Source organism: Cheilinus undulatus, linkage group 10, assembly GCF_018320785.1.
Source record: "Cheilinus undulatus linkage group 10, ASM1832078v1, whole genome shotgun sequence".
Lineage (NCBI taxonomy): Eukaryota > Metazoa > Chordata > Actinopteri > Labriformes > Labridae > Cheilinus > Cheilinus undulatus.
Window position 1 is genome coordinate 6210806 of NC_054874.1, and position 27089 is coordinate 6237894.

General features: G+C 39.9%; 1 protein-coding gene across 1 annotated transcript in view; it reads left to right on the forward strand.

Annotated features, from left to right (window-relative positions):
- The window catches only part of tnmd (tenomodulin), a 114722-nt gene that overhangs the window by 57374 nt on the left and 30259 nt on the right, over window positions 1-27089 (forward strand). The window contains exons 3-4 of the mRNA XM_041797095.1: window positions 14474-14614; window positions 22612-22719. Of these exons, the coding sequence (XP_041653029.1) occupies window positions 14474-14614; window positions 22612-22719 (249 nt within the window). The remainder of the gene's footprint in view (window positions 1-14473; window positions 14615-22611; window positions 22720-27089) is intronic.

A 27089-nucleotide genomic window follows, 5' to 3' on the forward strand; every position in this document is an offset into this window, starting at 1 on the left:
TATTTACAGACCTGAGTACTCACGACTAGGGCAGGAAATTGTTGTAAATGTCTAATCTTTTTAACACACACCCACACACACTCTTGTGTATGAGAACAGGGTCACATTCTCAGTGACCTCAGCCATAGGTTCCTATAGCAGACGTGATGCCTGTCGAAGGTGGGTGCTATTTGGAAATAGCATGTGAACCTAACTTTTGGTTAGCCTGACACCAGGCAGATCCTGAGCCTCCTCAAACATCTGCATCATGCCAGCCCCTCAGTACAGTCAGCACCATGCCCAATTATGTTCACATTTATTCTTTACAATAAGTTTTTTTTAAATCTCCCCATGACAGTATGTGACAGTAAAAAACATTAATTCTTCTGTTTAAGGGTATTTTGGTATTTTTGAAGTTGGGTAAAATGAGGTTAAACTGAAATCTCTTAAGGCTAATGCAACTATTGCCAAGTACTCAGTACAACCCAACTTAAAAAATACCAAAATATCCCTTTAAAATCTGTATTTTTGGTTGTCCTTTTGGCTTATATGGACACTTTGTGGAATGGCAGGTCTTTGCTCTTCCACATTTACTTTATTTTTCAACATCAGAGGTTGCTTTTTAACTTTAATGATGTAGCAGATACACAGAGAGGTGAAATATCTCTGATTTTGGATGTCAGAAAGCTCACCCCTAACCTTGTGGTCACATTTTTTCCCTCTCCAAAAAAAGATTATTTGGGCTTTTTGCTTTTTTAGATTAGGGATGGGGCGATCAAACGGTTATATTCGCTTATCAAATTAGCCACTGCAAGATTTACTTGTCAGTTAAACTAATTTCCTATCTTTTTTATATATATAAACAGGGGCTTGAAATCCCGGTCTTTAATGCTCTTTTAATCTATAATAAACCTCCCGCCACTAGAGGCCGCTGTAGCTTAAGTTAATGGTTTCTGCCTTCCTGTCTGAGCTTTTCCACGGCACTTCATGGACATAAATATGAGAAGCTCAGTGGTAGCTTAGCGGTTTGCGTGTAGTAGGAACAGCCCAGCGTAACAGTTTTTGTTGAGTAGTAAATGGAAGTAAAGTGATATGTTGGCTGTCGAGGGTTAAACTCAAGTATAACTACTCAACCAAAGTGAAAAGAGGCCACACATCAAAGATTTTAATCTGCAAAGAGGAACAACGGCTGGTGGAGCTAGCTGCTAATGTTAGCCACGCTGTAGAGAGTAAATCAGACACATCACACCTGCTGACACCACATCTCTGTGAGGAATTTCACTGTTTTTTTTTTAGGGGTTTTCTCCTCTTTAGATTAGTCTGTTAAACAGAATTTAAATGAGCATTTATGGGGAGTTAGACGCTTAGGAACATTCTTGTTTTAGATAGGACAGCTGAAGACATGGTGTTACATTTTGCAGGTGTTTCTAATTTTCACATTTGTCAAAAGAGCTTGTGGGCTAGTTTTCCTGCTTTTGCTTTTCAATTATTTTTAAGCACAGGTAAGATTCTGATGGCCCATCACCAGATAAGAAAATAGTCTGCAGGCTTGTCAATGTTCTGGCCCACTGAGCTCTCAGTGCATCCTTGTAGCTCCACTGTGTCCAGAGCAACTAAACTAACTGAGTTACCATTGACGTGTGCATGCAAATGATTGACTCTAAATGCTACGAAAGGTACATAATATCACACTTTTCATTGTGGGTTTCTCAAGGGCCCCTTCCTACTGTGGGCCCAGGGAATCAGTACCCATTTTCCCCCGGTGCTACACCCCTGTATCAGCTAAAGGCAAAGTGCCCCAAAAACAAAGTTTAAAATATATATATATATATATATATATATATATACTGAAGCCAGAGAGTCTTAGTCCTAGTAAATGTAAGTGTTTGTGGATATCTGATACATCACTGAGAAGATCCACTTTGCTTTATTTGGACACCTCTCCTCCAAAGTCTATGTTCACGGCCTTAATGCAGGTGTATTTTTAATACCACTCTTGCTTTCTGCAGCTTTACCGCCATGCTGCACAGTGGTAAAAGATTTTCAAATGCTTTCAAAGTGACAAAAATGCTCAGACGGTAACCTTTCTGAGTCCTTGTACAGAGTGTAACATAAATTGGAGATTTTCCTATGAGCTGGCCTTTTATCTCCTGCTCAGTGTCATATGGAAGGCTAATTAACTTTCACATTGTGTGTATTTTTTGAAGGTTTTGCCGCCACTTTCTGTAGATTTGCCTTTTGGAAATAGTACAAGATAAGTAAATTAAGAGAAACAAAGTCCTCCTCAAATCTTCCATTGGATAATTTCAGACATAAATGTACAAGGAATATAATGAGAATCAGCACAAAAACAAATTAGTGCAATTAATGGCATTACAATGGGGCAAAATATGCTGTTGTTTCTCCAAATCCTCCCCTTGTTAGAGCATAAATCACACTGAAAGTTTCCCCATGTGCTCAAGCATCTATAAGTATCCAAATCGGCCATATAGAGGCCATTCATTTCTATTTTCGGCGTGCCAATTATGGTGCACAGCAGCAGCTTTGGATATTGAACCAGCTGAAGTCAAACTGTTGTAATACATTATTATCTATTTCAACCTGGTGCGGTGGGGAGATTCTCACGGTTGGATTTTCATCAAAAGTGATAGCCTGCTGAAAATGTAATTCACTGTTTTAGTATAAATCAATAAGCCTGCAGATTCTATTCCCCCATTCCACCTTTATGTTAATATAAAAGAAATGCTCAAATAGAACTTTAATTCACCACACAGACTCGCAGACTGTTTAATAGCCCCAATTTGATCCATAACTGCTCAATTGACACTTAAATTTCAGGCCCATCTTAATTTGGCTTCTCCTGACGATTTCAAGTTCTCCCTCTTTGGAGCCGAGGCTGCTGCGACCCACGATAATAGAGATTTATAGGCTGGAGCCGTTCTTACAGTGATCCTCTATTAAGAGTTATATCCCATTTGTAGATTATTACTCTCCTCTCCCTCCAAAAAAAAGGAAAGTCATCACTATACTGTATTTAATGCAATGTTTTAAGATGTCTTTTGTCTTAGCAGGCAGACTGAAAACATGTTAAATAGTGAGCATGTCAGAGAGTGCACAGTGAGAGCTAATTTTGTTTCAGAGGACATTCACATGTTTCTGATGAGCGATGTAAATCCTGATGGACTCCCATCCGGCTGTATTCATTAATCATGCGTCTCATTGGCGGAGCCCTGATTTGCCGCTGAGACAGATGAAGATGAACTCAGCAATATATTTCTCATCATAACACAACCCTCACATAAATATTAATAGCATCTTTTCAGCTGGTGGGCATGAATCATTTTTCAGACGGGGAATTTTAAGAGCTACCCATGCGTGTCCAAGAACACTACACAAGCAAGCAGTTGTGATAAACAACACTGCTTTAAGGCAACAGTCAGGAGAAAGCTTTAGCTGTGTGGTTGATTAAAAAGGTTGCTGTTTGACTTTCTTTAGTCACATTTGATCATACGTTTCATGATCTGGCTTTACAGATTGTCAGCATTAATATTTTAGATTGTTTACATCTGTTTTTGTTAGACATATCTAAGGCAGACATATTTTTCAAGATATCTCACCAATACTCTTTTAGTTGATGTTGTGAAGTTACCTAATAAAAAAGAGCAATTGAAAGAGGTTGTTTGGATTTTTGAAGTAGGGTACAAGGTTCAGATCAATCAGTCCAGGATTTCACAGAATTTTTGTGTGATTATTGCAGACTTAAATGCCTGGTTCATGGGCATCAAGCTCACTGTGCTTGCCTCAGAACAGACTGTTCATGCATGTACTGAAGGAAGAAGTTTTCAGTTCTCCCAGTCTGCACCAGAGGCGCAAGCATGGATTTTAACTGTACAGAGATATTAGCGTACCAGGCTGGCATCCTGTACCGTTGGCACCCTTGGCAGCAACACCTGCAAGCAAGGGTTTATGATAACGCAGCGAGTCTTTTACATCGCTGTGGAGGAATTTTGGCCCACTCTTCTTTGCAGAATTTTTTCATTCATCCTCATTGGAGGGTTTTCCAGCATGAAAGCCCTCTTTTTTTTTGTTTTTAAGATTTATTTGGCCCTTTTAATGCCTTTATTAGATAGAGGAGGACAGTGGATAGACTCGGAGACAGGGAAGAGAGTATGGAGAGACATGCGGGAAAGGGTGCCACAGGCTAGAGTCGAACCGGGCCGCCAGCATACATAGTGCATGCCTAAACCACTTGACTACCGGTGCGCCCCATGAAAGACCTCTCTAAGATCAAACCACAGCATCTCTATCAGATTTAAGTCCAGACTTTGACTTGGCCACTCCAAAACCTTCTTTTGAGTTTTTTAAGCCATTCAGAGGTGGATTTGCTGGTGTGTTTCAGATTATTGTCCTGTTGAATAACCCAAGTCTGCTTGAGCTGGAGGGCATGAACTAATGGCCGGACATTCTCCTTCAGGATTTTCTGGTAGAGAGGAAAATTCATGGTCCCATCAATTACAGCAAATGGTCCAGGTCCTGAAGCAGAAAAGCAGCCCCAGACCATCACACTACCACCACCATGTTTGACTGTTGGAATGATGTTCTTTTGATTGAACATTACATTTTTGTCCTAGTTTTAGTCTTTAGTCAAAATGTATTTTAGTTTTAGGCACACTTTAGTCATTTTTACCCTTTTTAGTTTTAGTCTAGTTTTACTTCATAAAAAGTCATCACATTTTGGTCTGTACTTTTGGTCCAAGCATATTTTCTAGCTTAACTTTGGCACCAAATCATGGTAGTGTGTTCTATGCACTCAGCCAAACTTGGGGTCCCTGCTTTCTACAGCTGAGAGGCAGAATAGCTACAGATGCATTATTTTTTTTACAGATTTACCCACAGTGGAGAAATATCAAGGATTTTGAATGTCCGACGAAAACTCGTTACATTTTAGTTTAGTTTAAGTCAAGCCAGATGGAGTTAGTTCAGATGTCCTAAAACTCTGTGCTGCTCAACTTGCCCCAATCTTCACCCACATCTTCTTTAAAAGATTTGGGTACTGCACACTGACTAAGAGACATAGTCAGTGTGCAGTACCCAAATCTTTTAAAGACTCAGTCATAATTCCTATTCCAAAATCAAACAAAATCTCCTGCCTAAATGATTACAGACCAATTGCACTTACATCCGTGGTAATGAAATCTTATGAGCGCATTATTCTCACTCATCTGAAAAACATGACCTCCTCACTAATGGACAGTCATCAATTTGCATATTGTTCCAATAGATCAGTTGAAGATGCCGTAAACCTAGCTCATCATACCATACTGCAGCACCTGGAGTCCCCCAACACATACGCCCGCGTACTCTTTATTGATTTCAGCTCCGCCTTTAATACAATCAACCCGGTCAACCTTTTAAATAAACTCCTGGACATGAACATTCACACCACCCTGTGCCACTGGATCCATAACTTCCTCTCCATCAGGACACAGAGAATCAGGATGGGCAGCCTCCTATCCGGACCTCTGACCATCAGCACCGGGGCCCCCCAGGGCTGTGTCCTCTCTCCCTGGCTCTTCTCTCTGTACACCAACAACCTCACCTCCACCCACAGCTCAGTCTCCATTATCAAGTATGCAGATGATACCACCATAATTGGACTCATCACAAACAATAACAAACAACACAACTGTCAACAGATAGCCCAAACAACCACTTGGTGCCAAGACAATCATCTCCAGCTCAATACAGCAAAAAACCAGGAAATCATAGTTAACTTTGAATCGTGCTTCTCCATCTGGCAACCTGATGGACAAGTCTGGGTTTGGCTGTTGCCAGGAGAACAGTACTTGTCTGACTGCACTGTGCCAAGTGTAAAGTTTGGTGGAAGGGGGATTATGGTGTGGGCTTGTTTTTCAGGAGCTGGGCTTGGTCCCTTAGTTCCAGTGCAAGGAACTCTGTGCAAAGAACTTTAACTTTACCTGCAATCCCGCACCAAATACCCCTCTGCACATCTTGTCCGAACCCATCACCAACACTGACTCCTTCAAATTGCTCAGCACACACACCTCCAACACACTCAAATGGAAACTCCACTCAGACCACACCTACAAGAAAGCCAACCAACATTTATTCTTCCTCCTCCAGCTCAAAAAATTCAGAGTCAGACCCAACCTTCTCCTACAGTTCTACACCGCCATCATAGAAAGCATACTCACCTTTTCAGTAATTGTCTGGTATGGTAATTTGGACTCACACTCACGCAAAAAACTACAGCGCATTGTAGACAAATCCTCCAAAATCATCAGTCAGCCCCTCCCATTCATAGACACACTGTATCATCGACGCATCACACAAAAAGCCTTCAAAATCACCTCAGACCCCTCCTATCCTCTCCATCACCTGTTTACTCTCATGCCCTCAGGGAGGCGCTACAGATCTCTGCCAACCAAGTCAGTAAGACTCAAAAACAGCTGCATCCCCTCTGCCATAACACTCAATCAAGCCATGGACTAAATATGCCTTTTGTTGTACTGTTGTCTAATGTCTAATGTTTTTGTCTGTTCTGTGATGACACAGTTGATATAAGCGTCCTTTTCAAGTGCTGTATCGAAAGCAAATTCCACCAAATTGTTTGCGTGGTCATTAATAAAGATTCTGATCCTGATTGAAGACAACTAAACTCACTTTTAGTCAGTTTTAGTCATCACAGATCTATTTTTGTTAGTCTTAGTCTTGTTTTTGTCATGGAAAAAAAGGCTGTGATGAAAATTTTTAGTCATCGTTTTAGTCACCGAAATTAACACTGTGATGAAATGCTGTGTTAATTTCACTCCAGATGTAACGGCTTCCAACAAATTCAACTTTGGTCTTGTCAGTCCACAGAATATTTTCCCAGTAAGTCTTTTTGATCCTGGAGCTCTCTCATGGGTGGTTGAATCATGAACTCTGACCTTAACTGAGTCAAGTGTGGCCTGCAGGTCTGTAGATGTTGTTCTGTGTTCTTTGGTGACCTCCTGGATGAGTCCTAGATGTGCTCTTTTAAGTAAATTTGGTAGGCTGGCCCTTCTGGGGACGGTTCACCACCGTTCTAAGTTTTCTCCATTTGTGGATAATGGTGCTCACGGTGGTCTGCTTGAGTCGTTTTAACCCTTTTCAGGCAGATAGTTGTCAATTACTTTATTTCTCATCTCCTTTTGAATGTCTTTCGATGGTGCTTTGATGTGTTTTGTATTTACTTAGGTTATCTTCATCTAGTATTAAAAATGTTTGATGATCTGAAACTGAAAAGTGTGAAAAATATGCAAAACAGAAGAAATCAGGAAGGGGCAAACGCTTTTCAGCAGCACAGTATTTGGGTATGTGGAGTATCTACCAACCCATAAAATGTTAAATTAGCCAATCCAGTCCTATGTTCGTAGTCAGACAACCACAAAATCTGACTTACTGCTCCCAATCTGAGCTCCCTGCAACATTACAATGAGGCCGTACAATACCATTTGCTCTTACATTGTGGTCCTCATGTCGAACAAGGAGCATCGTCTGTGGTTGAAAAATGAAGCCAGTGGAAATACAAGAAACTGCAGTTCCTCAAGTGAGGATGACTGCAGGAGCCCCTGAAGTCACATGTCCCCTCTCTCACATCAAAATGCAGAATTTTACAGCAGAAATCTAGACTTTTACAGACAAGTTCATGTAGTTCAGTAGTTCATGCCTTCACTGGCACACACCACACGAGGGATGAATTATTTTATAACTTTTATTCCTGATGTTCTTTCGTTGTCAGACAGTTGGAAACTTTGCAGACAGAAGTTCTAGTTTGACACTGGAATAAATATTTGGTATGTTTTTTTTTTCATTGTTTTCGATTGCTCCAACAACCCCAGAATATTTTCCTTGTTTCACCAATGGAAACAGATCATTTTGTCTAACAGCCATGTAAAAAATCTCTGTCCTGACTCAGTCAGTGTACAACATGCCAGCACTAACTGATACAGCACAACATTTCAGCTTGGCCATGCCACATTATTTACCAATGGGTTCATGTCATCAGCTCATCATCAAAATCATCGAATCAAAGCATCCCTACACATTTAGGATTACTGTCTCACCGTACAAACACTCAAAGATTAGGGATGACTCACATTTGTAAGGAAGTGTTTGATTGGTTGAAAGTTTAGTGCCAGATTGTGGTTAAAGGAAAAACAGTAACAACACATAAAATAGTCCCAAAGGGAAAATCATTTTACTTGAAGATGTAGAGATATAAAAATAAATCATGCACTCAATCTGAATGTGATTCACATGTAGGACTTTTATATATGTGGTACTCCTGACCCCATCTGCAGTTTGACGTAGCTTAGCTCCCATGTGGCCGGCTTTTATAAACAGGAGCTATACTGACTGTTGTTCGCTGACTTACATTTGATATGTATCACTTACAGCTCCACTTCCAAACACACTTCAAAACTGGAATAAACATTATTTTTGTATTTACAGAAGCTCAAAGAACAGTGTGCATTCTTTGAAATATAAATGGTCACGTTTATCTCTACAGTCATTTTAAAGATGGGTCAAATTTTTGATTTTCCAGAATATACAAAGTATAATACAAAGAAGTCTGCCTACCTTTGAAGATGGATCTGCTCTTAATTATTAATATTTCTTTTGTTTGTAAGCTCTAGTAATCAAAAGAATAAAGTTCATTTTATTCACTTAATTCAAGATTAGAAAAGCTTTAGAGTGAAGTCGATTGATCACTGAATGCAAACTTTGTTTGACAGATAGAAACAAACAAACTGGCATAAACAAGATTTTGTACTCCTCACAGCACCAAACAGCAAAGATAAAATATTATCAATAATGAATAATAGACAGTCATTCTATGGTGCATTTAGCAGGTGCTTTGTCCAGAAATATAGTTAATAAGTACAACACTAGAATGAGACAGCAAGAAGGAACCAATAAGGGTCAGAAAATGCCTAAAAGTCTGATTGGACACAAGTGATGACAGGAAGAGCACATAGGCCATTCAAAGATTGAACATTAAAATAAACTATATTGCCAAAAGTCTTCACTCACCCATCCAAATAGTTAATATCAGGTGTTCCAATCACTTCCATGGTCACAGGTGTATAAAATCAAGCACCTAGGCATGCAGACTGTTTCTACAAACATTTGTGAAGGAATGGCTCGCTCTCAGGAGCTCAGTGAACTCCAGCGTGGTACTGTGATAGGATGCCACCTGTGCAACAAGTCCAGTGGTGAAATTTCCTGGCTCCTAAATATTCCACAGTCAACTGTCAGTCGTATTATAACAAAGTGGAAGCAATTGGGAAAGACAGCAACTCAGCCATGAAGTGGTAGGCCACGTAAAATGACAGAGTGGGGTCAGCGGATGCTGAGGTGCATAGTGCGCAGAGATTGCCAACTTTCTGCAGACTCAATCGCTACAGATCTCCAAACTTCATGTGGCCTTCAGATTAGCTCAAGAACAGTGGGTAGAGAGCTTCATGGAATGGGTTTCCATGGCCGAGCAGCTGCATCCAAGCCATACATCACCAAGTGCAATGCAAAACGACGAATGCAGTGGTGTAAAGCACGCTGCCACTGGACTCTAGAGCAGTGGAGACACCTTCTCTGGAGTGACGAATCGTGCTTCTCCATCTGGCAACCTGATCGATGACACTGGGTTTGGCAGTTGCCAGGTGAACAGTACTTGTCTGACTGCACTGTGCCAAGTGTAAAGTTTGGTGGAGGAGGGATTATGGTGTGGGCTTGTTTTTCAGGAGCTGGGCTTGGCCCCTTAGTTCCAGTGAAAGGAACTCTGAATGCCATGCTCCCAACTTTGTAGGAACAGTTTGGGGATGGCCCCTTCCTGTTCCAACATGACTGTGCACCAGTGCACAAAGCAAGGTCCAGAGTTTGAGAGAGTTTGGTGTGGATGAACTTGACTGGCCTGCACAGAGTCCTGACCTCAACCTGATAGAACACCTTTGGGATGAATTAGAACGGAGACTGAGAGCCAGGCCTTCTCGTCCAATATCAGTGTGTGACCTCACAAATGCACTTCTGGAAGAATGGTCAAAAATTCCCATAAACACACTCCTAAACCTTGTGGAAAGCCTTCCCAGAAGAGTTGAAGCTGTTACAGCTGCAAAGGGTAGGCCAATGTCATATTAAACCCTATGGATTAAGAATGGGATGTCACTTAAGTTCATATGCGAGTCAAGCCAGGTGAGCTAATACTTTTGGCAATACAGTGTATTAGATTTTTTTAAACCATGATTAATCACATTATTTTGGTTGTTAATTGTGAGTAATTTTCCCTTTTGTTGCATTTTAGAATTTTGACTTACTGTTTGGATACAGATCAAACAGGAAGTTGTTCAACTGGTAAAAAGCTACTGAAGATAAAGGTCCCCAGGCTCAGGTAGAGCAATGCCAGTGAGTTGGAATCTTTTTCCTGCAAATCCTTTCTTTCAAAATGTTAGTGTTAGGTAAAAGTGCCAGGGCAGGGATATAAATTGCTGTAGGCAGGTTTAAGTGAGGTATAATTTGAGAATGGTTAGGGTTAGGCTTAACTGTCAGTGCAAGGCATTGAATTGATGTAGGTTTTAGTTAGGTATTAATGGGAATGGTTTGGATCAATTTGGTTAGACTAATTGAGACAGTTATGTGAAGCTAATTTGGTAGTGAAGCAGGTCAGTTATACAAGTAAACCAGTTACAAACTGGAGGTTAAGTTGCATGATGTTTCTTTTTGATAAACCTTTTATTTTTTTCAATTGCAGTTTTCTTTATTGGCATGAAAAAAATAAAAATTCATTAAATATCTACACATAATAAACAATTGCATATTAAATAATTCCACAAATAATGAATAATAAACATATCAGATTATTAGATACAACAATAATTAATAATGAAAAAAATAGAAATTTTAAAAAATAAGAAAAATAAATTTCACCGTGTTTGTTGGGAAGAGACTAATTGGAACCCATAAAGCTTAATAGAAGTCTGTTTGGTTACACACTGGACATGAACCCTGTGTTCCTCTTTCCCTCACCCTGAGCCACTGCTCTAAATAGACTCCCATTATTGATAATTCACCATCTCACTTCAACCTCTCCGCACAACTCCTACAGCAACATGAGGTTACCACTTACAAACCAAAAATAAACTGCAGCTCTCAAGTGCTATTGTTACATTTTGAATTATTTGCTCACAGGTTGTCAATGATGTCTAAAGCATATTTAATGAAAATAATAAGGGTCTATTTGAAAAGTAAAAAATTGCTCTGTAAGTCCTTTCCTTTTCCTTGACCTCTGTGAAAACTGCCACAGAGTCAAGGAAAGGTGAGAGTTAGAATATAACTCTAGAGAATCCAACTGCCTTCATACTAGACGGATGTTATGGATATTATGTGGGTTTACTCTGCAGCAATTATGATTTACCCGCTACAAAATACGCATCCATCACTCAGTGCATTCTCCATATGCACTATTCACACAGGTTTACTAGTACCTGGAGACCTCTGGTCATTTGTAATTATCATGCAGGAAATCTGTTATTCATCCCATGTGAATCAACTGTCTGTAAATGTGAAGTAAAAATTCGGGCAAATTACCGACCATATTTCAGCATGCACAGAGGTCCACAGGTAATTCTAATCCTGTATGAATCAGCAGCCTTGTAATTCAGGGAGGTAAAAGTGATTTTTTTATTATGCAGCTTTTTTGGCTCATTTTCAAATAAAAAAAAATTAAAAGAGGCTGTGAAGGACATCGAGGCTAACGTAGCTTTCTTTAAAGCATTGGCTATGGTAGCTTTGTCAACTGTTACCTCTGTAGCTTATGCAGCGAAATAACTTGGTTAGCCTTAATCTTAGCTATGTTAGCTATGTAAGCTATTTACTTTATTTTTAATCTTTTTTTATCAATGAAATCATGTAACCTATGTATCTTGATATTTTAGCCTTAGTCTAAGCTGTGTGAGCTACATTAGCTACGTAAGCTATTTATTTTACTTTTATTCTATTTTAGCTATGAAATCATGTTACCTACATATCTATGTACATATTAGCCTTAGTCTTAGCTATGTTAGCTACAATAGCTGCGTAAGCTATTTATTGTTATTCTATTTTAGCTATAGAATCATGTTATCTTTGTATCTTATGTAGCTAACTTTATTAGCGTTGGCCTTGGCTACATTAGCAACTTTGGCTATGTACGCTAGATAAACTGTTACCTTCCTCGCTTATGTAACTAACTACATTATCTTTAGCCCTAGCTACATCAGCTATGAAAGTTATTTAAGAACCATAAACTGTTACCTTCGTAGCTTGTGTCACTAACAAACTTCATTAACTTTAGCCCTAGCTACATTAGCTATGAAAGTTATTTAAGAAACATAAACTGTTACCTTCGTAGCTTGTGTCACTAACAAACTTCATTAACTTTAGCCCTAGCTACATTAGCTATGAAAGTTATTTAAGAAACATAAACTGTTACCTTCGTAGCTTGTGTCACCAACAAACTTCATTAACTTTAGCCCTAGCTACATTAGCTATGAAAGTCATTTACGAAACGTAAACTGTTACCTTCGTAGCTTGTGTCACCAACAAACTTCATTAACTTTAGCCCTAGCTACATTAGCTGCTTTAAAGTGTTTTCCTGGAAGAAAAGCTTTTTTCCTGTAAGTACACTGTTTACAAGGCTTAATTAAAGGTTCTATAATTAGGCTTTGCAGTTCAGGTTTTTGACTTTCAGATTCCAGTACACTTACTTACCTTAATCCTCACTCTAACCAGAAGTTTCACATGATTTGGTTGTGAAAATTAGAGCGTGTAGTACCATCCAGAGGCAGTGTCTCACAGTAGTGGTCTGCAAGGGGGGTGTCTGAGACCTGCCGTCTGAAGCCAGACTGTTTTGGTTGTTTGTGCGTAAAGATTAAAAAATTAATAGAGTGCAGAATAACACTGATAGCATCGACTGCAGGAAAACTGAGATGTTCATGTTTAGCCTGGGTCATCTCAGTGACTCATACATCAACAGAAGGGTCACAGGGTTCTCTCTTCCTCTTCCTCCTACAATACACATGGGTGACACGTGATCTTGATGTGTAATGGGAAATCAAGAGGAGAGTGTTTACTAGTTTATTGGCCATGAAAAGCTTGTTATGGATTATAAAAATGTTTAAAAAAAAGTAGTAAAACTCTGGCACATGTCTATTGGTAACTCTGGTTAACAGTATGTGTAGGATACATGAAGGCAATGTGACCTGCAAGGTGCATGATATTGACTTTTTTGTTCGGAATTTAGTCCTAAAAATTCACAGATGTGTTTTTATTGCTTCTGTCATGAAAGACCTCCATGCTTTCCTTCAGAAATGTCTGTAAAGCATTTTACTGACACTGATGTCAGGGGTTAATTCACAAATACTCAGAAGTCCCCGGTTTTACTTATCCCGTGCAGTGTCAGTACAAGTAGATAAATGATATTCAAGTCTTTATTGTTGCTACTGTATTTGTGTAATTAACTGTATTGTTTTATTATCTACCCATCCATTCTATTTTACATGCAGATCACAACTTAATATCTTTTTATTCTGGGATTTTAAACTGGCTGTTCCTATGATAATGTGTTAATTTCATGAGAAATGGACAAGCAAGCAAAATAAAATATCTGCATGCATGTCCTCCCAGGGCTTCTGACTCTTTGTTTAATCATCCATCTGAGGTCCAAACTGCAAACATTTTCATTAAGTAAATTTAAGTGGTTGAACATTTTCATAAACTTGGGGTCACGATTTCTCATTAAGAGGGCAGTGGATCTCCGGGCTGGGCCGGCTGAAAACCACAGCCATGAATATTTAGTCTTTTTCCTGAGGGGTTATTTTGCTTTTGTCAGTTTTTGAAGGATATCAATATTGATTTCAGTTTCTTTTATAACCATATTGACCATACTACAGGAGCATTCATTCCTCTTCTAACTTATCAGGAACAAGTGACACTTCCTGTCACTGATGTCAGACATGCCGGTTAAAAACACACAGACATTGTTGGGGTTGTTTTATTAGTTGAAATAGCCTGTGCAGACATGTCGACATCATGAACACTGGTTGCAATTTTTATGTAATGTCTCTGCTGATGTTTTTCTGGCTCTGACACAGTATGGTCGACATTATAGAAACATTTCATGTGCCTGATTGTTCTTCTATCTTGGGACATGGCTGTCAGCCCCACACACTGAAATGCAGACAAAAATATAAGAGGTGGGCAGCAATTCAGAGATCACATCAGGCCGTTCTTTTATAGCCTAACACAGGGCTGTTGGAGGAATGAATGTGCCTTCGGGCGGGTCATTTTGAGTGGTGGTTTTGACAGACTTTTAATTTTCTTAGGCACAAAAGGCACAAAAGTCCAGCCAATGATAAATATACTTAAGGCCTGATGACCTGTTTGTCACTGTGCTCTGAGGTTGTTTATGTGCCCGCAGGTTTATGACCATCAGTACAAAGCCGTGCTGGATGGCGTGGAGACTGACAGCTTGATGGAGATCGACCCGATTCAGCACATCGAGATCTTCAGAATGGGAAACGGGAGCAAGGAGGTTCTGGAGGTTCACGACTTCAAAAATGTAAGTAAAAGGTTAAACAAGGCTGTGGAGGCTCTTCTTCTTTAACTTTTCAGAGCAGATAGATCGATCAGAATCCATGTCTGTCATCAGGCCAATCCATCTAGCAGAGCTCCAGGCTGACATGATTGTGCTAAGTCTGAGTTAAATAAGGATTTAAAGGCGAAGCTTTAATAACACTAGGATTAAAAATGCATCTTGGGGTTGTTTTTCATTAATTCTCCTTTAACACTTATAGACTAGAGACTGTATCTGCAGCTTAAATGTCACTAAGTGCAATTAAATCATATGAAAATCAATCATTAGTTGTTTTGTCTCAGTTAATTTTACCAGTAGATCAAGTTTTAATGGGGATCTTCAGTTGAAATGGCTTGGTGACCAATGCCCTGGTCCAAAAAGTAACATATACTGGTGCATCCAAATAAATAAATCAGAATAAGTTGGGTTATTTGCAATCATGTGATCCCAAATGTCCCTTGGGGGTCAGGAACTGGGGGACAGCTATAATGAATCAATGGGAACAGAGGAAAAATATCACTTTACAGCTCTAATTTAACATGTATGCTGCAATTATAACCAGGGAATTTCTATAAACATTGAGTACAATCCCTACACTTTACAAAACAGTGAATTTTTTCACAGTTTAACCAATTTACCTGGCATGGAGGTGAACAGTATCACAGTTTACTCAGTCCTGCTGACCCTCCAGCGTTGTCTAGCCAGACGAATGACACAAGAGTCCTGGGAAGTCTTGTATCAAGCAAAGAGGCCCCCTGAGCCCCTTTAACATATAAAAAATTCCTAAACATGTCATAAACATGCTTTTGCTCGAAACAGCGGTGTACTATAAACCAAATAAACCTGTGCGACAAAACAGCTCTTGTATGTTAGCCATGGTAGCTAGCTCTTGTTTAAGTGTCTGTTTCCTTTCCTCCATCCTTTGTCATTATTTAATCCACATTTAAAAGCCAAACTGTCCCCAAACTAAGAGTCGTTGGGAGCCAAACCACCAGCTCTAATGAACTGAGCCATATGATCTGGATCTCGGAGAAGAGTTGTATGACACCACTTGTCCAGACAAGTTTGTTTGAGCTCCATAGCTCCGCCCCTCTTCTCACATACCTCCTTGAGAATGTGCATGTCCGCTGAATCGAATACTGACAGTGGCAAAGCTCTCGTGGAGTGATTTTGCTCCACTTTTCCACTGAAATTAATGGTCGAATCACAAGCAAGAAAACACCTCGTCTCAGCAAGAACAAACTAGCTGTAGCTCTTACACAACATTTTCTAGCAAGCCTCTTTAAAAATTAAATCCACTACAGTGACTAAAATCGAACATCTTTTTAGACATTTATAATCCAATTTTTCAATCGTTCCTGCAGCTAACGGCTAATGCTGTCCCCCATATTGTCTGTTTGTTTCCCACAATGCAATGTGACTTGGCTTTGACAACCAATGGCAGGTTGTTCTATCATCACATCATGCTTCACTGGTCAGCGCCTGTGCAAACACTTAGGTGGCTTTCACACTAGGGGCCTGGTCTCGGATCTGAGTGCACTTGAGCCCAAAGTCCGGTTCCTTTGGGTAGTGTGAATGCAAACGAACCGCTCCCAGTTACCGGGGGAGGTGGTCTCAGGCGCAGTTCAAGTGGACTCTGGCACGGTTCGGATGGGATGTGAATGCAACCACACCTGGATACGGGACAGAGCGCTGTATCAGCTTTATGGCATCATCGTAAAAACTAAGCTTCTTTCCACAGCGCGGCAGTTTGTTCAAAATTTTCCTCAATAAAGGGCGGAAATCACCAGAATCCAGTCAATAAACAGTCTGTTGTGGCTCACCTTACGAATGAACACAAGTTGGAGTCAGTGAGGGGGGGTGCAAAGGCAATAAAAGTCTCCTGTCACCTCAAAAACCGCTGTATCTGCACAGCGCGAGCCAATTTAATCCTCTGAGCTGTAGTAGATGTGCAGATACGAAGTTGCTGGCATCTTAAAAGTGATTTTAATCATCCATGGCTGCAGGATGGACTTTTTGCTGGGTCAAAACAAAAATTATCTTCGCTCAGGTCATGACCCCAGTGGTTGCCATGGTAGCTTCTTCTTCTTTCTCCTCCTTTGCGGGGTTGTAAACCAGCTACGTGCATACCACCACCAGCTGTTTCAGACCGAGTAAATACGCAAGTGCGCCCTGGCACGGTTTGATGTTGCTAGTGTGAACGGAAGCCGGGGGGGAGGGAGAGGGGGAGGAATCACGGTGCGGCACGGTTCGAATCAACTGGGTCTAATGTGAAAGTGCCCTAAGAAACTGGAGAAGAGAGCCTAAATGACTCATAATAGAGAGAAAGAGACACAGAGAGGCTGTGATGTGTCCCTCAGAGTAACTGCAGACAGGAAGTGCTTTAAATAACGACACAGAATGCAAATACTTTTTTGTAAAAATCTGAATATTTTGAAGACTTTTTGTCACAGAAGTTTCCCAAAGAGATGGGATGTAGCGCCACATTATGTGATAATGTAATACATTTTCAATTCATTATGTAATAATGCTGCATTTTGTAAGCCACTAAGCAGTTAGGGTTAGGGCAAGGTAGTAGGGTATACCCTGGAGCCCACCTTAAGTCCTAGGGTTAAGGTTAGGTGTTTAGTCTAGAGCCCTGAAGGGGGTTTAGGTTTAGGCATAAGTCATTAAGCGGTTATAGTTAGGGCAAGGTAGTTGGGTAGGGCATACCTTGGAGCCCACACTAAGTCCTATGGTTAGGGTTATTACATAATGCAGCGTTATTACATAATGTGGTGCTACATGGGAGAACAAGCTTGTGCAAAAAAGCCATACTCATCAATATTTATTGTGCATGTTGTTTAAAAATCTTTGAGTTTAAATTTCCTTTTTGTTTTATTTTTTCTTTTGTCTTTTTGGCCCCATAATTTTTTTTTAAAAATTCAAGAGACATGTCTCTAGCACATATATTCTTTCAGCCCAGGTTGTTTTTTTTTTTGTTGTTTTTTTTAAAAAAAAGGGGTAGAGCTTGTCTGTGCACCGCAGAGTTGATGTTTTATAAACTTTTGGGGACAAAAAGTCCAGGCGTGACACAGTGGTTAAAAAGATAGCATAGGGCTCTGGAGGTTAAAAAACTGTATTGAAAGCTTTTTCTTGGTACAAAGATGTTTTTCTTCTTCTCCTGACTGACTTCAGCATGAGTTTGTTTTCACATCCTGGCCTTTTCAAAGAAGCAGTTGACAACATTTATCCTTTTTTCTCCTTCAACAATATTTTGTTACTCATTGAGAATGGAGACAAAGATTTGAAGCATTTGAGAAACAAAAAAATGATGGAAATAATACTCGGTAAGGTGCACGCAGGGATTTTGTGTGTTTACGTGCATACACAGCAGCCTAGAAAGAAAGATTGTTCTCTCACTAAAAGGCTGTTTTTCTCTCACTAATAATATACAGTAACTTCTTCAGAACACAGAGGCAAACACTATTAAGAATCCATCTCTATTTGTTCCCCACACCTTTTTTTTCAACTGCAATTTTGTCTCCAGCAGAACTCATTAACTTACCTTTCATTCCTAAATCCTGCTTGGGTGTGCAGGAGGTTACACATGCTGCACCTCAGAGACATGAGCGCGCTGCTTGACTGGGTAATGAATGCTCTTATCCCTGCTCCATTATTTGCTGTGAAATGTTGGGATGCAAGGCTGAAAGTAACAGGATACATCTCATCCCAAAAACAAAAAGCACCCCTATGTTGAGTTCTTATTGTTTTTGTTACAATGGTCTTTGTGCATTTAAAATGTCTGTATGATGGAAAATCTGAGCAAAAACACTGGAAAATTTTAACCTCTGCAATCAATCCCTCGATTTTTCTTTCTCTCTCTTGCTGAGCCCGGTTTGTGTGTGTGCCCCGCATCGCCATGCACAGACACACATGCCTGTTGCTTGTTCCACTTCCTGCTAGTGAAGCACATCCCCTGAGGAGATTTGTTTGATTCAGTGCTCCACCATGGAAGACTAAGAAACAAGCGAGTGAGCAGAGTAATTCAAACCTTATTGTGAGAAAGAAAGAAAAGAGGGAAAGACACCCACACAGAACTTACAATAGGGTGTGCTAAGTGGTAGCTTATGCACCCATGTTGGAATAATAGTTTGCATGCTATTTCACAGCCACCTCTGAACAGTCTCCATCAGGCCTGAGGGCTGTGCGAAGAATGGAAAATGAGGGGCTTACGCCACCAGGACCACGAGGACCAGGGGGAAAATGCATTCACTATTGTTTCAGTCCAATACTAAACTCATTTCAAACAGAGAGAAAAAGTGGAGAGACATCCCGAGAGAGTCACAGTGAGACGATCACGTCATAAATATTACTCAGGAACAATGGAACAGTTAAGAAAACTGGCCCTAAACTTGTGCAGGAATTTTAGCCCATAAAAAACAAACAGCTTTTATAATACAGAAAAGGTTTGATCTGTGAATCTCAGCAAAACCATGATCCATCTAGAATGCTGCAGTGTATGTAATGTAAATCTTTATGATTTATACGGGTGCTAAACCTTTAGCCTCTGGACACATGGAGAACATGGCTTTCAGTCTGTTCTTTGCCAAACTGTCCATGCAGCCTGCAGAATCATCCACCTCTCAAAGATTTATGCTTAACCTTCCTCTCCTGGTTGATTCTCTCATAGACAACACAGTTCTGCAAGTGATGCATTATAAATAGAGCTGTCAAGATTAATCACATAAATCACAATTGACTAAGATCCACATTTAGTGCAATCATTTTTTTAAAAATGTCAATTATCTCATGCTTCATCGTCCCTTTCTTTGGTTAAACCTGTCAGCATCTCCCAGCAGCCAGGGATGCAAAATAAGTCCACCACTGCTCCTTAATGTGTCACTTCACTTTAAAAAACTCAGATAGCTCTGAGGACTAGTCAGAAGTAATTTAAACCTCTCTGAAATCCATAACAGGCTCCTTCTTCTGTGGTTAAGTTTGTGTTATAATCCCCGATCTATCTATATAAGCTGCTCTCTAACCAAACAGGAAGTCAACTGCCTTTTATCTAAGGCAGTAGAAAACCCAAAATGGCACAAATACAGTTTAAGATGCAAATTAGTGGAATTTTATGCAGTAAAAAGGATGGGATTCATTGTGATTAACTACTAAAATATTGAGATTAATCAGTTTAAAAATTTGAATAGTTTGTCAGCCCAAATTATAATGTTACTTTTTTTACAACACAAATCCGTAACTGAAAAAAATATCCAATTACTTTTGATGTCCCAAACCCATAAAAGAAAATCCCTGAAGCATCTGCACTGTTTCTGTTTCTCTCTTAGTTGTTGGCACTTAACTTTCTGTGCAGCGATCTGCACACAAAGTGGACTTTGGTCAATCTTAACCAATTTTAAATGTCACATATTATGCAAGATACACTTTTTCAGGCTTTTCTAACAAAAATATGTGCCCCTGGCCTGTCCACAATACCCCCTAGAGTCAGAAAAAATACATATATATATATATATATATTTATATATTTGCCTTCTATTCTTTCCAGGCTCACATCAGCGACCCACTGTAAACTTAGCTTGAACTTTTGGGTCCTATAGCTTGTCATGATTTAATCATTTTACTGTGGCAAAAGCCAGGATACATCAAGTATACTCAATATATTGCCCATCCCTACATCTGAGTAACATTACAGCTTTAAAAAAGATGTCATTATTGCAAGAAACTCAAATTAAGTTATCTTTGTTGCCAGGATATAACTTGTATTTTTATACCATGTGGATAAATTTCTTTGTCTTTCTTTGATAACTTTCTTCCACTTCATATTAGCCACCATGTAGCGTTCCCAAAACAGATGTCACATGAGCTGTGACAACCAATGGCAGGCTGGTCCATCGTCATGGTATGCAGAGCATCACATGTGTAAATACTTAGAAACTGAATGAGAGAACCTGAAGTGATCATAATGAAGCGAAAAAGGGGGAAACAGGATAAGATGTGTCCCTATTTGTCACCGCAGACAGGAACTGCTTTAAATTATGGCTCATAATCAGTCAATATGAAAAGTGCATGGACTATTTTGCAGATATGTGAATTTTTGAAGACTTTTTGTCATAGGCTGATCGTTTTGTCACTTCTTGGTCCCCAAAAAAACCTTTGTCATTATTGTTTACTGTGTGTAAACTTCATAAAAATCTTAGTTTTTCTTTTGTCTTTATAGTCCCATAACTTCTAAAAAATTCTAGTGACATTACTGCAACACACATATTCTTAAAGCTCAGGCTGTCCTGAGAAAAAGGATGTTTAGAGCTTGACTTTGCACCACAGGGTTGATGTTTTACACATTTTTTAGGACAGTAAGTCCAGGAGAGACACAATAGTTAAACAAATACCATAGGTTTCAGAGGGTTATTGATAGACAACTGATGAAAAGGTATTCTTGGCGCAAATCTGATCCCAGCTTTCTGTAAAAATAGAAATCCCAGTGTATAAAATACCCCTCTGTATTGTTACACTTTATACTTTTTCTACTGTCTGCCTAAAGATCGCCTTCAGCTATGAGGATGTGCCCATCAGAGGGGAATTTCATGAAAAGTGCTTACCTTTCTCTCTCCAGCGGTACACCCAACCACATCCTTTTTTAGAGCAAATAAAAGTGAAGCAAAAAAAAATACCCTCCAGCATTCATCTGTTCAAAAGCATTCCTGTAGAATAAAACTGAATTTGATTGTGTCAATGCAACGACCAAGCTAATATCTGTTGGCAGGTCTTATGAACGATGCATGCAGTGACATGTTCTCTTGATTAGACGCAGATGAGCATGTTGCATGTAAATATGTTAAAATGACATCACTTTCCCATTTCTCATCCTGGTGCTAATGTGTCCTACTTCATTCTCAGATCAGCCAACCTCTGTAATCATCTCATCCCAGCGTCGCCCTTCCCTCTCCTGCTGAAATTAAACAGACTCATCACAATAAAGCGTGGCACAAACATTATGCTTTTGTGCTTGAGACCATTATTGCCCCATCCTTTTTCGGCGCAGATGAAATTACAGGCAGCACACTATGACAGGCGTCACTTTGAATCACGTCTAGCGCGGCTGGTATCTCCTCAGAATGGCAGCCTTACAGAAAACGTGGACACGGCGACCACATGGTCAAGTTAACCGATACAAAGGAGACGTCACTGCAATCGCCATGTTACTGTAATTAAATTCAGATTGAATCAAGCCCATTTTCATGCTACTCCTCATACAATCTCCAGTTGATATGATTTAAAAGCCGGCATGGCAGATGTAGATCCTGCCGTCTGTTCTAATACGGTAGCGGTGCAGAAAATAAATTGGATACAATCTGATCAAGAGAAAGTCTTTGAGACTTATGCCAGCTGAATATCTTAGATTAACACAGAATGGCAGCGAGAGAGAATTAACTGATCTTTCTTGCCTATTGAGGCTCAGTGTGTCAGCGTGAATAGAGCTACAGTCCACAAGGCGGAGGATCATCAGTGGAGCTGAAGAGACTGACTCCACACTTGACTGCGCAGATTAAGAGAGTGACAGGGACCTATGACTGTCTAATTCAAAGGGGGCACTCTCTGTTGAAAACACTTCATTCTCAACAATGTCGCTCGGCTCTCCTGTGCCACATATCCTCCTATAAAGAGTTATACATCCACGTTTAACCCTCCTTTTTACTTCAATTCAGCTTTGAAGCAAGATCTGTGTTGCAGGGAGCGAGCGGTCGTCAATTTTATACCACATTAAAAGCAAAAAAGATCAAAACACACCTCAACTCACTCATTAAGTTTTTTTACTATTCAAAGAGCTTTGGTTATCAGCAAAAGATGGGCGTTTTAAAATGACCCCCCCCCCCCCCCTCCCAGTTAAAGGATATCCACATCACAGGGAGCTAATGAATCATACATGTATCTGAATCTCTGGGTTTCTCTTCATTTCCTTTTTTTTTTTTTTTTTTTCAAAGGGAATCACTGGGATCCGGTTTGCTGAACATCAGAGGTGCTACATCAGGACCCAAACCAGGAAGCTACCCACAGTGGCAGAGGTGGAGGCTGAGGACACAGAGTTAGCGGTGAGTCTACTTCCTCCCACTGCTGTCTGCAGCTCGGACTCTGCAGTCCTGCAGAGGCTGTCATGCATATTGTCTGGAGATAACCAGAGTAGAGCACTGAAAGCGCCGCACAAATCCTCAGCCTGTCCATCTTATCCCGTCTCCCCCGCCCCTCTCACTGAAGAATAAACCGGGGTTTGCGGTGCCTGTGAAACTGTCAGAAAGCTGCCCACAAACCCGTAGCCTCTTTGTGGCTCACTTCAAATGCTGTTTGCTGTCAATCTTGAGCCAATATTAATTTTTAATCATCTCCTCCAAAGGCTCTATCCAAATAGCCTAGAGGAGGAAGGGTGCAAGAGTGGTCTGAGTGAGAGGTAAGCCATTAAAACAGTATTTTTTAAAGGAGGATTTCTTTGTAAAATTCACAAGGCTGCTCCTCTAAGTCTGGAGTGATTCATTTTTACTTCTCTGGGTTCTTACAGTCGTATGTGAACTTCTGCTAAAAAGGGAAGGGGAAGAGATTCAATCTATCAAAATTCCCAATTTTTCTGTGTCACAGTGCAATCCACTGAGTGGGCTGTATGTTCAAAGAGAAAATCCAGCTCTCAAATGTCTCTACTGCTTGCATGCTCTCATTTACATTTCACGTTGTAGCCGGGAAGAAGTACAGTAGCTGGCAAATTTCTGATGCTCCCGGCACGCCGCTTCATTTTAAAAACAGAATAAGCCAATTGTCAGTCCAAGTGAAACCCAGACTCAGTTTCAACTTTAAGAACACAAGCTGTTACACCCCAAAAAAACCAAACACTATTTTTCTTTTTCTTCTCCTCTCATCTTCATAATGTCTGATCCACGTTTACACATGCTAATTGCCCAGGCAGCGCCATATGTCCTTGCCATATCTGTCTTCTCTTGTGCACTGTGAAGCCTAATTGGCTTAATTCACAGCTCCAGAGTGGATCGTCCAATGCCAAGAAAGTGACGAGGACTTATAGTAGTCGTTATGGAAGCCCTATTTAGGATTGCCATGAGCAAACTTGAAGACTTTAGGCCATGTTCAACAAATTAACAATACGCAGATATTGTAAGGATTTGTTTCCATTGTTATGTTCATGTTCCCATTAAAGTTCAAGCACTGCTACAGCCTGCCCATTTAGGATGTGGATAAATAGAGATAAAGCAAACTGAGCCTGCAGGTCAGTTTTAAACTCTGCGTCCTTAGTGCTTTTTAGTTAAAGTAATTGCATGCATGTGCTTTAAATATAGTCCTAGGCAATGCTAATCAAGTTGGAGCATGGAACACTGGGCATATGGAGGTAGTAATAGTCGATGATGGTAAAGTGCAGGTTTGTGATATTGGTGCCAATGGTAACAATTTTAAGATGGTTATGTTATAAATACTTGACTTGCTTTTGTGATTTTGTGTGCATAAGCACTGGCTGTTAGGGGCACAAATGGCGCAGTGGTTAGGTCACACGCCATGTATGTGGGCCATCCCGGCTCAAGTCTGGCCTGTGGCTCTTTTGACCCACTCTCTCATCCCTGTTTGTGACTCTATCCACTGTCCTATGTCTCTAATAAAGGCCAAAAAAACCTCAAAACAAATATTTTAAAAGATAAGGGCTGTCAGCATTAATGCAATAATTGTAATTAACTACGGTCCATAAATAGTGTGTTAACTTTTTAAATAAACAATCTTATGTAAAGTTTTGCAATCACAACCAAGACATTAATTCCCTTAAAGGCCCAAACACACTCAGGCGGAAGGTATGTGGAACAGACTCTGCAGAAGTCCGTGTGGAATCAAAGCGGGCGTCCGCAAGGCCCGTGTGCACAAAGCTCAAATTTTATGACCGTGCGGACTTCGCTCCGTGCACTGGTGTCACACAAAACACTGCTCTGCATGTATTTTTTACATGACCCGCATTAAATGTTACACCGACCTGCATTTTGCACTTGTTTTTCCACGTCAATACTTCGCATGTCCTTCACCTACGTGGCATACTCCCCTTCCTTGTCTCTATACCACCGTCTCTTAATTTTATTGCTTTGCAAAGCCAGCAGGCTTCGTCGGTGTAGGACGCCATGACAGAAAAATGTAAACAACGTGCAAGGATTGTGGGAAATGTAGGATTTCACGGAAATTTCACGGAAATTTCACAGGAAACTACTACGCAGCAGTGGGCTCGACTATGGAAGCGCTGATGACAGTACGCTCGAGTATGTTCAGGCCTTAAGCCAACCACCCAAAGTTTACAAATAAGAATAAAGACAATGCAAAAAGACAAAAGTAGGATGAAAAATATGTAATACATAATTTTGACAATAAGTAACATACTGAGACAATCCACATAAGTCTTAAGAGTAGAAAAATTCAGAGATAAATAAATAAAAGTCCTCCTTTGTCTACATGTTACTTATTCAGTGAAACACAATTTTCTACAATGACATGAAAAAATAAAGGGTTTTTGCATGAGACCAGAGTGCACCGGGACCAAGACAAGACCAAGACCATAAAAAACAGATTGAACAGTTAAAGAGCATTCTGTCTTTAATTTTAGTTAAATAGAGAACGCTTTTCTGAAACATGAAAACCTCTGTGATAAATTTTATCTCATTAAGATTTTTATATCCTAAAGTCTCTTCAAGACGAGAAACTCTGAACATCTAAACCAGCAGAAACTTCTTGTTGAAACTTATCATGTGAGAAGCCCTGTGAACCTTGTCTTACTTGCATAATTATGATGATAAATATAATAATCACAATATGGCAACATGCCATTTTATGCCTGATTTGGTTATGATTTACAAACTTTTTTCACATTTACTTTAATATTTCATAATAGAGAAACAAATACAGTTTGAAATACTGACTGGTCGGTTTACTGTTTTTATAAAAATGGAAATGAGAAGAAATAAAATCGTTATCATAAGTGGAATGATAAGGTTTTCATGTCTGTAATTTTCCTCTGTTCATCCTGTTTCCTTTCATTTATCACATGAATTATAAGTTTGACAATGAGTTTAAATGTTTAAATCAGGGCTAGTAAAGTCAGTCAAATTGGTTGCTTGTTTTGATGAGCGGTCAACAATTTAAATTAAGTTTACACAAAGAATTGTGGGTCGTTTTTTTCATCTCTCCTTTGGTAAAGGATGGTCCAGTGTTTCCTAGGCTAAAGGAGATAATAAAGGAAGTAATGAAGCTCCTTTCCTTTTCAGTTAGAGAATTCGAATGGCCTTTATCATGGCCGACACTAAATACTTCTGGGTCGTTTCGCTATTCAAACTGACCCTGGGAGCACTGTCAGCACTTAAATCAAAAGTATGGACCTAATCTGTGGTTTTTTTTTTCTTTTTTTTTTTTTTAAAACAAACAAGGTACAAACAAGATGGGCTGGACATGACACATGAGGTTTGCGAGGAGGGCAGCGCAAAAATAAAATGTGTGGAAATAAAACGAACATGAGAGCTGACTAAAGTGAGTTGAATATAGACCAGGAATCTTCTCCAGCTAGATAAAACCTTTTTTGATCCAGATTTCCTTTGTGGATGTAAATAGAGAAGGAAAATGGCATAAATAGCAATAAATCGTAGTAAATGGTATTGCAATACTCAGGGCATTTGCAAAAATATCGTATCATGACCAAAGTATCATGATAATATCTAGTGATTCCAACCCCTGATTCAGAGGCACACGCTCATTCTTGTAATCCTCGCCCTGATTAATAAATCACATTTTCAAACAATTGCATCACTTTCTTTAAGCAGTTCAGACTCAAGTTCTTTATAAACACTGTATGATACCAGAGAAGGCAACCTAGCCTACTGGAAATTATTCCACATAAAGGGTGCAGCAAGCAGTCCCACCCATTCAGTCCTAAACCGTGGTGTTTTTAAAGTGATCCAGTTCTGAGATCTGGCTGTATGGGTAGAGATACACTATATTGTCAAAAGTATTCACTCACCCGTCCAAATAATTAAAATCAGGTGATCCAATCACTTCCATGGCCACAGGTGTATAAAATCAAGCACCTAGGCATGCAGACTGTTTCTACAAACATTTGTGAAAGAATGGCTCGCTCTCAGGAGCTCAGTGAACTCCAGCGTGGTACTGTGATAGGATGCCACCTGTGCAGCAAGTCCAGTGGTGAAATTTCCTGGCTCCTAAATATTCCACAGTCAACTGTCAGTGGTATTATAACAAAGTGGAAGCGATTGGGAAAGACAGCCACTCAGCCACGAAGTGGTAGGTCACGTAAAATGACAGAGCGAGGTCAGCGGGTGCTGAGGCACATAGTGAGCAGAGGTCGCCAACTTTCTGCAGAGTCGATCGCTACAGATCCTCCAAACTTCATGTGGTCTTCAGATTAGCTCAAGAACAGTGCGTAGAG